General features: G+C 38.8%; 1 protein-coding gene across 2 annotated transcripts in view; it reads left to right on the plus strand.

Annotated features, from left to right (window-relative positions):
• The window catches only part of fibcd1b (fibrinogen C domain containing 1b), a 310,956-nt gene that overhangs the window by 84,352 nt on the left and 208,620 nt on the right, over window positions 1-17,984 (plus strand). Inside the window, exon 2 of one of the 2 annotated variants that reach the window (XM_057819800.1) lies at window positions 6,344-6,427. The exons of the other annotated variant lie outside the window; for it this stretch is intronic. Coding sequence (XP_057675783.1) covers window positions 6,344-6,427 — 84 coding nt within the window. The remainder of the gene's footprint in view (window positions 1-6,343; window positions 6,428-17,984) is intronic. 2 annotated transcript variants of the gene reach the window in all.

Genomic DNA, 17,984 nt, shown 5'->3' on the forward strand with positions numbered 1-17,984 from the left:
CAAGACCCCCTCCCCTGGTGTTGGGAGGGTAAATTCCCATTGCCTCGGCGTAATTTGGTCTCTTGCACAAAAAAAAAAAAAAAAAGCGTGTTTTTCCTGCCCCCGGCAAAGAGAAAGTGTGAGCTGGGCCTATTTATCTCGGTTTTGTGGAATGGAAGCAGTAGTAAGATAATGAGCGGTAAGGCAGGCGGGTGTCCGCCGATGCTAGTAACGCGCGTCAGAAAATCATCCGACGTTGTTAGTAATTCGATTTAATTTACACACCAACAGTCACAATTATCACATGGTATTGGCCAGATTTTTACAAAAAGGCTGTTCTATGCATGCTAGACCATTAAGGGGCAATAGTAGGCTTCTGTTTTTGGCAGCAGTTTTAACTTTCGCCTTTTTCTTAGACTTTTGGAAGAAAAAACTTCTAGTCTAAGACAAATTGTAGTCATTTGAAAATGTGCTCTTTGTCTACGTTTGATCAACAATTACTCAAAATGCTTTCCTCTGTAAAATTCAAAAGTTTTTGTCCAAAAATAAATAAGTAAAGGTTTCGACTAGCACATAATTGTTGAGTCTACAAGGACATCACCATCTTCGTGTTGATAATACACACTCAACAGGAAAACAGTATATTATGAGTTAAACCCAGCTGGACACTATGAACTGCATGTAAAAAAAAAAAAAAAAAAAAAACAGTTGTCCAAGAGTTTAAGACGACGCTTGCCATGTTAAATCCTAATGCTAACGCGAGCGCTATGCTAATGCTACAATTTGTATTTACTCTGTGATGATCACTCGGCACAGACCTTTAAGAGCCAAAGCAACATGGCATTTTCTCTCAAGCCAAGATAAAAAAACAAATCTTACCACGTATTTTCAAAACAAGCAAGTCTGAGGCCTGGAGAGGGCACCGGTGAGTATTGTGTGTAGAGCGGGGTCAGCACATCACATGAGTGTCCAAACACTGCTACAATGCAGGGTAACTACACATACGTTAAGAAAATGTTACGCATTGTGAACTTACGACGGAAGCAATGGCACATTTTCATCTCGTTCTCATTTCGTCAGACGAAAACTGGCATTCGTCTTATTATGTTTTCGTCTCCCAAGACAAATTTTTAGCTTGTCATCGTACCATCATTATGATGAAAAAATTGTTCGTCGACAAAATATTTTCGCTATCGTCATCGTAAACTAAAAGAACTCTGGGTGGCACTGTGTTTTGTTGCCAAGGACCTTTTGGATGTGATTTGTCTGCTCAGACGTTTGTGTTATTCCACCCGTATCACTTCAAAAACATCATTAAAGCACTCACTCACTCATGTTCTTCTTGTTAAGAGAAAATAATCAAAAATAAATTAAAAGGCAACTTCGATAATTAACATTTAAACATTTTTGAACATTTTAAAACAAGAGTAAATCATTATTCTTCAGCTAGTATAACAAATTCAAACACAATGGATAATCACAGCGGGAGTATATCATACTCCCATACATTAAAACTGTTCATACCATAAGGACACTCAGATTCCCGTTCTCTGTGTCCAAGAAGCTAAACAGGACAGGTTAAAAACAACAAAATTATAATTATTATTTTTTAAATGTATTAAATAAGAAAATCAATAATAACAAACGAGCTAATAGACTTTTTGACGGAACGCATCGTTAGCAAGGAGCTAACGTTTCATGATCTACCGTATTGGCGCGAATATAAGACTATTTTTTGCATTGAAATAAGAATGAAAAAGTGGGGGTCTTCTTAAATTCGTGGTCTAAACATTATACCCATTCACGATGCTAGATGGTGCCAGATATCATTGAAGCGATGTTCTGTTATGACAGATCTCAGCTATTCTCAAGTTTAACCAGTTTGCATTATTTTATTGCAATGTTTTTCCTTATTCAGATTTGTTCCAAGACTACAGTTAGACTTCACTTTGAGGGTTAATGCAGTTATTGCAATTTTGTTGTTTTATCACAATAGATTGGTTTATTTTAGGGCTGTCAAAATTATCGCGTTAACGGGCGGTAATTAATTTTTTAAATTAATCACGTTAAAATATTTGACGCATTTAACGCACATGCCCGCTCAACAGATTAAAATGACAGCACAGTGTAATGTCCTAATGTCCAGTGTTTTATGGGTTTCAGCACCATGAGCATTGTGTTATTATTGACATCAACAATGGTGAGCTACTAGTTTATGTTTTTGATTGAAAATTTCACTAATTTTATTAAAACGAAAACATCTGGAGGGGTTTTATTATAACATTTCTATAACTTGTACTAACATTTATTTTTTAAGAACTACAAGACTTTCTATGGTTGCGTTAACAGAATGTTAATAATGTTAATGCCATCTTCTTGATTTATTGTAAAAATAAACAAATATAGTACTTATGTACCGTATGTTGAATATATCCGTCTTGTGTCTTATCTTTCCATTCCAACAATAATTTACAGAAAAATATGGCATATTTTATAGATGGTTTGAATTGCGATTAATTATGATTAATTTTTAAGCTGTAATTAACTCGATTATAAATTTTAATCGTTTGACAGCCCTAGTTTATTTACATTTCAAAAACCAGAAGCCATTCATTTACGAATGTGATTGCATTTTAGTTTACATATTTAAATGTTCAGATATTAAGATTTGAGTGAGGCAAAATTACATGTTTTTCTCTAAAATATATTGTTATAATCATTTGTTTCAGATGTACTGTAATTATTTTCTGTATAAAAATTAATTTGGTGTTCAAAAAGTCTTTTTTCAAACTTGACTCTTGAAAAAGAGGGGGTCGTCTTATAATCAGGGCCGTCTTATATTCGGGCGAATATGGTAGTACACTTTACGTCTACACTTAACTCCGCATCATCTTACCTTTATGTTTGACCCTGCCCTTGCCCAACCATGCCCATTTTACACCCCCAAACCAGGCCCTTTAGAGGCCCGGGCGCAGTTGCAACCAAAGCACCCCCATAAGTTCCGCCTTTTTTGCACAGTATGAATGAGCTATAACGTGCCTGTCCGGCAGCACAACCCTGCAGGCCGGATCGGATCCCCTGACGGGCCGCTTCTGGCCCACGGGCCCTATGTTTGCCACCACTGAGTTAAAGCATCTATACTGATTTTTTTTAAATTTTATTTGAAAGATACAGTACGTGTATGTATTTGTAATTTATTTCTGTCACGTTGTATACAGGCGCTCATACATTCGAAGCTTGCCAACGCAGTTGTTTGTCAACTCCTTTGCAGCTAAAATGTGTGAAGACGGGATGCCTGCGAGCGGGAAACTTGAAGGGAAGGCTGTCGCTCTGTTTGTAAGTCGGAGCTGCAAGGAGATAAAGGGGAGGAAAGAGGCACAGAATTCTAATGGGGGGTGACGGACGCCGCTGAAATACAAACGGAGTAGCTCGATAAACACGCAGTCGACAGCGGGATGCGATGCTAGAGAGTCAAGGTGATGCTTATCATTTTTAGGTTTTAGGAATTAATCGAGTGCAGTTAACATGTTCGTTTTTAATCTACTGGTCATTTGCTGTTGATTTTCAGTCATTTCGTTTAGCTTTTGGGGCATTTATGGGCCACTTCCTGTAGATTTTGTGGCATTTATGAGCCACTTCCTGTTGTTTAGGGGTTGAAGAACAGGAAGTGACCTTTAAAAGCGCTAAATTGAACAGAAAGTAAACGCTAAATGCCCCGAAAATCAGAAAGACTGCTCTGGTTTCGAATAAATGAACGTTCATTCATTCACTGCCATCTGTCCCACTTCAAACGGATTGGACGTCTATGGCAGTCAATGGCAACTAATGAGTTTTAATTTTGGGGCATTTCAGGTCATTTGCTGTTGATTTTCAATCACTTCATGTTGCTTTTGGAGCATTTATGGGCCACTTCCTGTAGATTTCGTCCATTCATTCACTGCCATCCGTCCCACTTCAAACGGATTGGACGTCTATGGCGGTCAATGGTAACCAATGAGTTTAATTTTGGGGCATTTCAGGTCATTTGCTGTTGATTTTCAGTCACTTCGTGTTTTTTGTGTGGCATTTGTTGGCCATTTCCTGTAGATTTTGTCGTATTTATGGGTCACTTCCTGCTGTTTTCGCCTCATCTGGTCTAAATGGACTGGGCCTCTCGCATCATCAGTGACAGCCATTGAGTTAGCAGACACATTTGAGAAACTCCTTTTTTTTTTGTTAAACAGTGACCTTTCAGTACAGTGATCTTTTTAAAACGATATGGCGGGAAACACTCAGGTGACTTGAAGTTCCGCTCTGAGAATTTTCCAATTTGGCCAAATTTCAAAATTGTCCGATATTCATGTGTGATACATCATTGGAAAGCTTAAATCTCAATTTTCTGGGGAAAGCTTAAATCTCAATTTTCTGGGGAAAGAACAATTTTGAACAGGAAGACATTTTAAAGGAAAAAAAATGTTTTTTTAAACAGCAAAACCCTATCTGGAGGTGAGAGCACGCGAGAGCAGAATTACAGATGCCATGACTTTAACGAGATATTATCGCGTACTTACCTTGTTTCGATCCAAAAACTCCATGTAGCCTGTATCACTGATTCTCAAGACACAGCTGTGAATGGCCACAGCTGGATTTTTGGGGGGATTTTATGGGGGAAACATGGTAATATAACAAGGGTCACGATGCAGAAATCGCAGACATCAAGGAGTGGTCGAGATTTTCTTTTTTATATATTTACCCTTTTAAAAGTTTTTTTTTTCTTTCAATTTTTCTTTGTTTGGATCGATTATTTATCATCTAACATATCGTAGAAAATGCGACAGTAACAAAAAAAATAAAATACAATCAAGCGTTAGTTATGAAGTAGATATCCATGACTTTTTTAGATACGCCATTTTTTTCATTGTGACATAATTTGTTTAAAAGTTTAAAATATGCGAGTGAATAATTTTTTAAAGACTTTTTTTTATTTAAACAAAATATGAGACAACAGTTAACGATTTTAAGCTAAAAATGACATTTTGAATAATAAATATACCGTAATTTTCGGACTATAAGCCGCTACTTTTTTCCTTCATTTTGATACCTGTGGCTTATAGTCCAGTGCGGCTTATTGATTTTTTTTAGGTAAGACTTTATTTGACAGCGGTGTCATAAGACTGTCATAAGATCATCAAAATTATGACATGACACTATCATGGACATTACTGAATGCTTATGTCATTAAGTGTCATTTGGCAAATTATGTCACTAACTCAATTTTTGTCCATCGTGGATCTTTTGCATGCATTCAAAAGTGAGATCATTTGCCGGAAAACACTTAATGATATCTGTTATAAGCATTCATGAATGCTCAGGACAGAGACATGTCATAATTATGATTGTGTAATGGCAGTCTTATGGCACCATTGTCAAATAAAGTGTTAGCAAATACCATAACTAGCAATTGATGAAACAATTGGAACAGTAACTGATGAAACATGTAGCACAGAACAGGATTTTTGATTGTTATTTACATCTGTAGCGCTGCAACGCATGCTAAGAGGCATGTTGGATGACAACAGTCAACAGCAGGTGGCAGCAGAGGCTGACTGTCTCCCCCAAGTGAGCAGTGATGGCCAAATGAAGCTTCATGAAGCAATAAAGCTTTGCACTAATTAGTTCAAAGTTTAATGATGGTTCATTTGGTCTTATGACAGTTGGTCGTATGATGCCGCTGTCAAATAAGGTTGTACCGGTTAATATCTTATGGTGAAAATATCCCATGATACAGTGAGGAAAGCTGCGGCTTATAGTCCAGTTCGGCTTATCTATGAACAAATGCCGTATTCGTGCCAAATTTGGTGGGCTGCGGCTTATAGTCAGGTGCGACTTATAGTGCGAAAATTAGGGTATTTAATTATCTTCGTTTTATGGCTGGGTTGAAACAAAAGCGGTTGCGAGACGTCTGTAAATGGGGGTTTTCAGGGTAAAACGGACAAATTAAAAATAGTTCGGGGGCTTAATACGCCATGAATCTGCTATGGCAGCATATAGACATATTGTTCTATCAAACACAACAGTTGTTTTGTCTTCAAATACAGCAGTTTCTTTCAAAGAGGGGTACAAGAGCATAAACTGCTTTTTCAGTCTTGTGTTTTCCGCCATATATCGATTCTTGGCAGGAGCATATCGATAACCTTTTGGAATACAAAGTATCACAATGTATTACTATTAAGATATTTTGTCACAATCCTAGTTAAAAGTGTTAAAGCTCATTAATGCTTGAACAATTCGGGCACCTGGCTTTTTCCCCAAATCGAAAACCGCTTCTCGTTCATAGCAAAGCGTCATAAAAACACACCAAATGCTGTGTGTTTGTCCCACGCAGACGTTCTGCGAGTGCGTCCCCGGCTCCTCGCAGCTCAAACATCGCTGGTCCGACGCGGAAAGTGCCCGGGAGACGCCGGCCAAGGTAAGGCCCAGCCCTCCCCGTCGCTACGCCGCCGCTTCGACCGCCAAGACGTCTGCCAAAAATGCCCGTCATTGCTTTTCTTTATTCCATTCGTTTTATCATGAACGGCGACGTTGACACCTTTGAGTTGGATGAGTGCCCAAAAATTCTGCATGTCATCTGAAAACACGCCACGGTGTCATCACATCGATTTTAAAGCGTCCAATTCTATTGCCTTGATCTGGGATACCCAAGCATCGTGCCTCAGGAAATGATCCAAATTCACTCTGTTGTCCCTCAAAAAAATTACGATTCACTTGTTTATCTAGCTAGGCCAGGAACATAATGACAATGTCTGGTGTCATGTGTTTTTTTTCATCCCTACTGAGGAAACCCCACTTCTACTAAAATTGTAATTGAATAACAGGACTGAGAAAATTGGTGTCCAAACTACAGCTATCTCAATCACGTTTTTGGATGCAAATCCATGTCAGTCACCTGATTTTCAGGTGATCCGATCAGATACCCTGGAAATGTATAAGGCGTGGGGAGGGGGCACATTGAAATTACTTTTCTATCCCAACATTACAGTTACAGACCCCCCCAAACAATTTTTGCAAATCCATTGTTCAGCACAAAATAAACAAACTACATTTCAATAATTTGTTTTATAGAAATAAACTTCCACATGGAAAGATAACAGTGAATGATATACTTCAATGTTATTTATAGACGATGTCAGACGTCCAATGTATTTTAAAGCATAACAGCAGCTCGTGCATTCCACGCATGCTTGTACGAGCACGAATATAACGCAACGCGCGTTTGGCCCAGCAACACAGCGCCTGAAACGTAAATACAGATAGCAAGTCTTAACTGGGTTAGAAAAGTGTTTTTGCCAAGCAGAGACTTGGTGAAACAGCGCTACTGAAGCAGGGAAGTATGTAGATGAGCACAGGCACGTGTTCCCCAGAGTGTTTGAGCTGAAAATTCTCCATTGGAACCTTTTTGGGGCAGTTTGAGTTCAAATGACTGGTCTAATGTACCCTCTACGCCCGTGGTCCTCAATATAGCGGACCGCACACCTCACTGCAGACCCACAGACGTACGAAAAAACGAACGAAAAAAAAACTTGTTTAACATACATCATTTGTATGAATCGCCGATCTATCGTTATGCGGTACTATTCTAACGCTAAATTCTGTTTGATTTTTAGTTAAATATCTTACATGTTTTCACTTGTCATCGCTATGACAACGATGCGCTGATTGAGAGAGCGTGCATGGATCCGTTGATTGGCTGAGAGAGCGTGCATGGATGCGCTGATTGGCTGAGAGAGCGTGCATGCTACTAACTAGCGTGGACGGACCGCAGCAGTGTCAGCAACCTCAAACACGAATCGCACCCGGCACTTTGCAATCTGTTTGTATATGCTGTCGTGTACTTTATTTTTCATTCAAGAACGTGAGTCATACTGTGAGCAAATGTGATTCATTTATTCCCCCGTGTTAACCCGGCACTCTCACTGCATGCGGGCAACGTTCATGATCACAACGTTAAGCAACGTTCACTAACACCACACGTGCCACCAGTAGAAGACCGAATCCAACAAAATGGCATGCTCAAAGTTGACCAAGAGAAGAAAAGTGGACAACGAAAATTGCAGTTTCAATGAGGAATGGAATGACAAACATAAGAAGCCGTTCTCTGATGGAGAAATAATAAAAGAGTGTATGAAGTGATGACCGCAATGTTCAAAGGAAAAGAAAATGAGGAAATGACAAAAATCAAATCTCACTCTCAGATTTATCAACCACAAGACATACTGAAGTACTTGCTGATGATGGAGGTAAACAGATTTGTGACCCCCAAATGCCATTTCTCTCACTAAGCAGTGTTTTACAGTTAAAGTTACTGTCAATAATTGTTATGTTTGCACCTTGATTACATAGCTTGTCATTAATGTTCTGAACAAGTAAACATGTACTGTACTACTTGGACATGTTTTCTTTTTTGTTCGGCAGTGTTTTACAGTTACAAAATGTACTGTCAAGAGTAGGGCTGCAGCTATCGAATATTTTAGTAGTCGATTAATCGATGGACTAGTTAGTTCGAATAATCGAGTAATATGATAAGGAACATGAAAAATTAAAATACCTGAGCTAAGCCTCAAACGGATTTTTTTTTTTTTTAATGAGGATCTATGTAGAACAAAAGAGCTTAAATGCTACAAAATGCTAAAGTTTTTTTTACAATGCTCTTAACAAATTGTTCAGATACATACGCCCACAAAAAACGGCTAAATATACCTATAAACCAAACTATGAATGCATTAAAAAACATTAGCTCAAACAAAAACTTAGCTTACGTTGGTCTTAACAGTGAGCGGTTGGATTCAGCCATGTAAAAAGAGGCAGACCAGAGGGCAGTATATCCACCCCAATCAATAAAACTAAATGCAAACACTTTCAAAATAAACCATTACAACGCCACTTTAATTAAACGAATACTCGAAGCAACAAAATTTATAAATATTTTTTTTCAGTCAATAGTTATTGCGCCTTAAAAACAGATCTAGTCAGTTATTTAGTGTGTTTTTTTTGTATTTTTATTTTAAGTCAAAAAAATGTTTTGTTAATTTATTTTTATTTAATCAGAATGTCCATTGTATTTTTGTTTGGTCCAAAGAAAACCACCTCTACCACCTTCGAACTGCCTTGTACTTGACTGACATTAACAAATGGACCCATGCTAGTATGAAAAAAAAAAATAATTGTGGACCTTCAAGATTTGTATTTGAGGACCCCTGCTCTACGCTGTCGCACTGTTTGAACATACTCAGCGCACAAGAAAATCTATCTAGCACACAAAATAAAATCAAACAGAAACTTATTGTAGTGTCACTAGGACTACCGTTGGCGCTGCATTGATGTGTCAGCGCGACACTGCTATTGGTGCGCTCGATACAGTAACGCAATGCTCCTATTGGTGCGTTCGATACGGCAACGCGACGCTGATTGGTGGGCTGGTACACCATGACTGCATAACCTGGGTGGGTGCGGAGAAATATGAAGAGTGAAAAGTGAGTTAGAATCCTGTGCTGTTATACTGAAGCAACTTTCCACTGCCAATCTTTGCAAGCGCTACAGTATTAATTATATAATTTTAGAACTGATATAAGCCAATTAATTAGACTGACAATTTTTTTTTCTGTCCCATTTGGCAACGGAACTTAATGAACAACAGGGTTGTAGCCAATAATACAGTTAACTTCACGCTAGCCAATCATAGCATTGACCAAGTTGTGCATATGTGCCATGTCTATACATGCCGTGCAGGTTAGCTAGCTAACAACAGTGCAGCGGAGTTAAGAGACACAAATACTAACCCCTAATCATGGCGAAAGCGATACTACACTCATCAATCCAAAGTAAAATAAAAATGTGGTTCTTTTAAGATGGAATGGCTATCAGGGTAATTGCAAACAGACGAACAAGCGGTGAAACTGAGTGAGATTTTTTCTTTTCTTAGGAATCATTGGTCTCCTTATTGTCTGAACAGTTTTAATGTGAGAGTTTGATGTATAAGTAGCTCCCTGTTGACCAACAAGTTCCGTTCCTACGCTGGCGACCTAACCCGAATTTCCTCATAAATTGGAATTAACCCTGTAAGTACCCCTAAATCGCAAAGTAACTATTTGTTTGAAAGTACTGTATTGTGTTTAATGATGGAGGATACACTGCCCTCTGGTGGCAGCACTGGGTCTGGCTGGACTCTCGCCTTGTATTGACTGAGGACCAGACTCATCTGACTTAGCTATAAGGACAGCTGCGCTCTGGTATAGCCCACATAAGGCTGTAAATTGTTTCAGCTAATATATATGTTTGTGTATGAATTTGCAATTCAATTTAGAGCTACAGTTTGTGGAGTTCTGTGTGAGTGATTTGCTTCTTGTCATAGCAGCCATGAGAATTGTAAATACGTTAGCATTTATAGCATTTCAGTTAGCTGACTTGTTAGCTTAATTTGCCTAATTTAATCTACTAATTTTACACAATGATCAGACTAGTTGGACGTTTGAACACCAATTGTTTTGTGTCAAGTGTTTTATTGTTAAACTGTTTCGTTTTGAACATACAATAAGTGTACACATCTGTGTTACAGCTTCACAACTTCTCAAAAGTGCAGGTAGTCAAAAGCTTTAAAAACTGTCAAGCTGAAAGACTTCACATTTAGTGATGACAGAAAACGTCATATTATAAAAATAAAGTAAGAAATAAGATAAAGAGGTACCATAAGTTAACGTTTATGTGAAAAAAAAAATAAATAAATAAAAGACTGCAGAGAAAATGGCGGACAAGATATCGGTGTCGTGAAGTCAAAATCGCCTGAGTCGGATACGTCGTAACCGGCGACTACATGTACAATGGGGCAAATAAGTGTTTAGTCAACCACTAATTGTGCAAGTTCTCCCACTTGAAAAGATTAGAGAGGCCTGTAATGGTCAACATGGGTAAACCTCCACCATGAGAGACAGAATGTGAAACCCCCCCTCCCAGAAAATCACATTGTTTGATTTTTAAAAAATGTATTTGCAAATCATGGTGGAAAATAAGTATTTGGTCAATACCAAAAGTTCATCATCAATCCGGCGTGGCATGGAGGCAATCAGCCTGTGGCATTGCTGAGGTGTTATTGATGCCCAGGATGCTTCGACAGCGGCCTTCAGCTCATTTGCATTTGTAGGTCTGGTGTCTTTCATCTTCTTCTTAACTATACCCCACAAATTCTCGATGGGGTTCAGGTCAGGGGAATTAGCAGGCCAATCAAGGACAGTGATGCCATGGTCAGTGCACCAGTTACTGGTGGTTTTGGCACTGTGGGCAGGTGCCAGATCATGCTGGAAAATGAAATCCTCATCTCCATAGAGCTTTTCAGCAGATGGAAGCATGTAGTGCTCTAAAATCTCTTGGTACACAGTTGCATTTACTCTGGACTTGATGAAACACAGTGGACCAACACCAGCAGCTGACATGGCTCCCCAAACCATTGCTGACTGTGGGGACTTCACACTGGATTTCAAGCAACTTGGATTTTGCTCCTCTCCAGCCTTTCTCCAGACTCTGGCGCCTTGACTTCCAAATGAAATGCAAAACTTGCTTTCGTCTGAAAAGAGGACTTTGGACCACTCTGCAACTGTCCAGTGCTGCTTCTCCATAGCCCAAGTCAGACGCTTCTTCCGTTGTCTTGAGTTCAGAAGTGGCTTGACCATGGGAATACGGCTATTGTAGCCCATTTCCCGGACACGTCTGTGAACTGTGGCTTTTGATACCTGGACTCCAGCTTCAGCCCACTGTCTTTGAAGCTCCCCCAAATTCTGGAAGCGGCTCTTCTTCACAATTTTGTTAAGGCTGCGGTCATCTCTCTTGGTTGTGCAGCGTTTCCGGCCACATTTTTCCCTTCCAACAGACTTTTTGTGGATATGCTTTGAAACTGCACTCTGTGAACAGCCTGCTCTTTGAGAAATTTCTTTTTGTGTCTTACCCTCCTGATGGAGGGTATCAATGATGGTCCTCTGGACAGCAGTCAGATCAGCAGTCTTCCCCATACTTGTGATTTAGTTTACTGAACCAAGCTGAGTGTTTTTAAGGCTCAGGAAACCCTCGCAGGTGTTTCGAGTTAATTAGATGATTCAGGTGATTAGTTGAATAGCCTACTTGTATACTTTTTCATGATATTCTAATATTTTGAGATAGGATTTTTGAGTTTTCTTAAGCTGTAAGCCAAATTCAGCAATATTAAAATAATAAAAGGCTTGAAATAGTTCAGTTGATGTGTAATGAATCCAGAATGTATGACATTTTTGTTTTTTTAATTGCATTACAGAAAGTAAAGAACTTTATCACAATATTCTAATTATCTGAGACAGTCCTGTATGTCTTCCATTTTCTAAAAATAGCTCCCGCAGTTAATTTTTTTACACCAAACGTTTTACCTATTGCAGATTCAGTCTTCCCAGCCTGGTGCAGGTCTACAGTTTTGTCTCTGGTGTCCTTCGACAACTCTTTGGTCTTGGCCGTAGTGAAGTTTGGAGTGTGACTGACTGAAGTTGTGGACTGGTGTCTTTTATACCGTGAATGAGTTAAAACAGGTGCCATTAATACAAGTAACGAGTGGAGCCTCGTCAGAAGAAGTTAGACCTCTTTGACAGCCAGAAATCTTGCTTGTTTGTAGGTGACCAAATACTTATTTTCCACAATGATTTACAAATAAGTTCTTTAAAAATCAAACAATGTGATTTTCTGTTTTTTCCCCCCCACATTCTGTCTCATGTTTGAGGTTTACCCATGTTGACAATTACAGGCCTCTCTAGAACTTGCACAATTGGTGGTTGACTAAATACTTATTTGCCCCACTGTACTTATTTATTAACTTGTCATGCCACAACTTTTTAAAAATATTTTTATTTATTTATTATTTTTTATTTATTTATTTTTTATTTTCCCTTCAGGCATGACAAATCCAAACAAACATACAGCATTTATATGTGTTTACTTGACCTTACTAAGGCCAAAGCAGGACTCTTCCTATGGTTAAAGCAGGACTCTCACATATAACACATATTTAGGTGGGCCAATTATTAAAAGTAAACTAATGAAAATTGCTCATTCTTTTAATGAGCCATGTAACTTGCTATGATCCAAAGTTTTGAACAGGTGTGATACTTTTGTGTGGCCACAGTGTACGCCTCGAATGTTTCTCACAGTGGTCATCAGTGTGCTCAGGGAGCTTGTGTGTCTGCTCACAAACATGAAAAATTAGAGGGAACATTGGCTCTGGTCCGATGTGATGAATTGAGCTTTTTTGATTGTGATTTTGCCTTTTTTTGCTGTATACTTACAGGAGTCAAATCCATTTCAACTGGAAGTTTGGCACTGAGGAATCATGTTTCACTGCCATTGGCGGCGATAGACATTAAATCCTAACTGATTGATTTAAAAGTCAAAAGGTATTGGACGTCTATCGAAGTCATTGGCAGCCAATGAATTAATACTTAAAAGTAAAATAAATGAACTTATTATAAAAACTAGATCAGTCACACCCGATTCAGACCTCTGAAAATGATTGGGCCAGATCACGTGATCAGATGGGGGACATCCCTAATAAAATTAAAAAAAAGGTTTCCTTAGCTTACAGGAGACAAGAAAAAAAGACAACTGAGATTGCGCCGGAGCCTTCTAATATATTTGCATTTTCTAACCTAACACCCATTTGACTTTTCATGAGGATCTAAGCGACGATGCACTAGCTCGTCGGACTCCCGCTGCTGTTCCATCTCCTTTTTTTCCCTTTTTGTGATCTGTCCACTCCAACCCAATCCCCCCGTGGTCCTGTTAAAACCCCGCTGCGCTTAGCCAACTCGAGCGGGGAGACTATCCAAAAGCGCCCCGTGACAGAGAAAGGGCCCCACGCTGATAAGATTGAGAGATTCATTTGCCCAATAAAATTGTGTTAATAAGCTGTCGGCTTTCTGTCTGCGTTAGCTTTCCACGCCCAGTTTTTAGTTGAAAGGGCCTCTTGTTTTCAGTCTGCGTCGGTGAAGAAAGTGGCTCGAGGGGGTGTCCAGTTCTGTTGGCTATCAAATCATTTCAGATTTTTTTTCAAATCACTTTTCACTCTTTTTAGCTAACTGTAACACTTTTTTTTAATGAGCCAGTCATTCATTTTACCAGCTACCTGACAGCGAATGATAAATAAGTTCACGTTACATTATGCCTTTCACAGAGGTGTGTAGAGTCGCCAACGATTTTACTCAAGTAAGAGTAGCGTTACTTCAAAATAATATTACTCAAGTAAAAGTCATCCAAAAAATGTACTCAGGTACAAGTAAAAAAGTATTTGGTGAAAAGTCATGAGTAACATTGCGAGTGACTGCTTACAATGTTTGATTTATTTTTTTATTTTTTCAAAAAAAAAAATTAAGTTTTATTATTATATTGTTCTATAACTGATTACATAACCACAAGAAGTCAAAGAAATACAACAACAACAAAAAAACCAGAACTGAAGCATCATTCATCCAAAGAGCAACAGTGCCCTCTAGTGGAGAAAAAGGTTCCTTTTTTGAACAGTTGAATAGTGAATAGTGCGTTAAAACTGGGAGAGAGGTTGAAATCCAGCTTGATGTTAAATTTTAATGCTGTCAAATTTTAATGCAGTTTAATTTTATATGGTATTTTAAAGACCAGGGGTGGGAATCTTTGGCTGCCTCAATATACGATATGATTTCGATACAAAACTCACGATCACAATCTCACAATATGGCGATATAACAGTTAACGATACCTGGGTCAGGAAATAATTCTACAAAATGTTACTATACAGGTAATGAACAAAAAACTAGCTCAGTTCATCATTCTGCTGTGAATTGAATTAAGTTTATCACTTTTGCCAAAGGACACCCAAGGGTGGCAACCCTCCCACTTCAATTCATTTATGAGTCATTCACTGTTGATTTTGGGTTACAGACCAGTAAGTTACTCGTGAATCTCCCCAGATGAATACACAGTGACTCAAACTCACAGGAAGCACCATGCACGAGCTACAGTGGCAGTCGTATATAATATACTGCATATAGTTCCTTTAATTGAAGACCAGTTTATGTAAAATGTTAAGCTTCTCTTGCAAGGGCGTAGGTTTGATCTCAACATTGGTAGAGATGCTATAATAGCATAATCTGCATGTACACTTTTTGCTTGGGACGGGACATTAATAAGACCAAACAGATTGGGTACATTTCTCAAAAATAGCTGGTTCCGACGTAAAAATGGAAAAAAAGTTTTTTTTTTTATGGGAGAAAGTCATTTTTCAAAATGCTTGCTTCATATAAAAAAGGTAATTTACAGTGGTTGTTGGTTTTTTTTGGGGGGGGTGGTTAAAAATGTGCATCGGCTGCAAATAAAAATATTTCTTATAATGATGTAGAAAATACATACATTTTAATTAGGGAATAAATGCACAAAATGCACGGTTGAATTAACGTTAATAGTAGCAAAAAAAGTACAGGAAGACACGTCTCTAAGCAGCTTTCTACTCGAGCTTTACAGGTTAGCAAGTTCACACAGTTTAATGTTATGCCAACTCTGATGCAGGTCTGACTTTCAGTTGCAAAATTAGTGGTGTGTTCCCCACCTTCACAACACTGACGTCTGTTTAACATTACTTAAAGTGGCTGCTGCTGGCCGAAAAAAACCTTCCAATATCCCTCCTCTTAAAAAGCGGCGGAGGAGGCAGCATGTTGACATGTATTTTGTTAGGATTGTGTGAATGGGGGTTCTACTTATTAGCCAATCAAACGTGTGTTTGAAGGGAGAAAAAAAGGACCAGCACATTCAGCAAGTGAAAAGGGGTAAATGTAAGTCTGAACATAATGTAGGGTCAATTCTATCCTTACAACTTATGGGAAGACAATCTAAATTACCTATATAACTGAACTTATTATATAATGCAAATACGATTGCTTAAAAGTTGGTGGGGACAATTTCAGCATCCTTAAAAGTTGGTGGTGTTATGTCCCTATGCAAACCTACGCCCTTGTTCTCTTGAGTGTTTTCTATCGAACCTGAAGATTCAAATGAAATTGGTTGACTTTTTTTTTTTTTTTTTTACAGTGTAGTCAAAGGTTGTCGTTTTTGATTATCTACTCTATCGACCTAGTGCTTTGAGTACCTTGAAGGTAGAAAAGCGCTAAATGATTGAAAACCTTTTCACCGTTTACCAAGCCGCAACGGCAACCTGAAGAAAAAGACGAGTGTTATTAACGAGGCAACCAGCAGATCGGTCACTACTCCTTTCTGTCCCAGATGAACTCAGATATCGCACTTCAATGATTAAAGTCTCTGTAAGAGAGGATGAAAATAATCTTTCGGCCCTTTTGTCGAGCGCTGAGCGGCGTACATGGCAGCAGCAAACATCTTCAAAGGCAAGGTCACGTCTGCCCACATCCTTACACGTGATTACGCTTTGCATACCGAGGTTAAGTAGAATGATCAGTGTCTGCCAAATGATGAATTTACTGAACACCTTCTATTCTGTCCTTGTTCAAACTCAGTGGAGGAGGTAAAAGCACTCTGAACTCTGTGTAGGCTGAAAGGCAGAGGTGAGTAGCAGTGTTGTTAATCTTACTTTAAAAAAAAAAAATGGTTACAGTTACAGTACAAATTACTTCTCCCAAACTGTATTTGAGTTTGTAACCTCATTATGTTATTGTAAGAGTAATTAGCTACTCAGCAAAGTAACTGATGTTATTTTTCATGTTCTATGAGGTATTACATTATACATTAAAGTGCATACGACCGGATAAAAAAAAGTCTTAACTAGCATTATTATGTGAATTAGAACCATATTTTGAGACGATTCCACTATATACAACAATTTGGCAAAGCGCAGATGACGAGAAATTAGTCTTTTAATCCCACGTTTAGCCTCACCTACCATTAAAAGGGCTCTAGCGTCCCCAACAGGAGGATGACGTCAGCAGGAGAGTGGTTTAATTTGATTTAGAATTCAACCCATTCAGGGGGAATTATTCAGAACGAGGAAAATGCGACGAAGAGAGCCTCAAAATGTCATTGTTTCAGTCTCTCTACGCCATTATTTTTACAGGATATTCCTTTTAATCGAAGTATTTTCCCCCAATTGCTAAATAAATGATATGGTCATGACAAATAACAGTCTTGTGCTAAATGGAATATGAAATAATAAAAATGCATTTATTCAGGACGACATGGCAAAATTACTCCTTAATGGTCAAAACTGTCGACTTCACGTACTATACTGTTGCACCTCCCGAACGATATTTTATGCCGTTGTAGTTAGTGAGGCTTTTGTCATTTCCCTGCCTCGGCTTCGGAGAATGTAAACAAAAGTCGTGACAGCTAGCCAACATGCTAACCCGAACTGAGTGACGTCTCAAAGTCTTATTTTCGCTTTTCGAAGCGAAAAATCACACAAAACTAGCCCGGACCATGTCACACAGCGGCAGGGTTGTCGTTTGTCTTCGCCGATCGGCAACCCGCCCGGCAGCGAGCAAGTTACAACTCGTTACCCTGCTACGGACAGGAGAGCTCGCCGGGGAAGCATCTGGAGAGTACCGCTAGACAAACCGGCTAATGTCAGAGGAGCACATAGCTGCCACATGGTCAACACAAATATGGCGTAAAATAATGCTTTACTACACGGCAAAGATGTAAACAGAGACCGGCATGCAATTGTTGTGAAGTTAACATGCCAGGATGTGTCTGAGGAGAACTTTTCTACATGTTCGTCCGTGATCAAACGTAAGTAAATAGTCCTTTATTAAAGAAAGCTTGTAGTGTTTACTTTGTAATCGCTGTATTCGCGGTCATTTTTAACGCAAAGTTGCAATTTCTGATGGGATTTAAAATTTGACAGAACACACGAAGAGGGCAATAAGCCGAGTATAGAAGTGGGTGTGCAAACAAGCTACCCGCCGTCGGCCGAGTGGCATTTTCAGTGTACAATCAGCCACAAAATGCAAGCCACCTCCTTATTAAAA

Source organism: Corythoichthys intestinalis, chromosome 17 (assembly GCF_030265065.1).
Source record: "Corythoichthys intestinalis isolate RoL2023-P3 chromosome 17, ASM3026506v1, whole genome shotgun sequence".
In the NCBI taxonomy this organism is placed as follows: Eukaryota; Metazoa; Chordata; class Actinopteri; order Syngnathiformes; family Syngnathidae; genus Corythoichthys; species Corythoichthys intestinalis.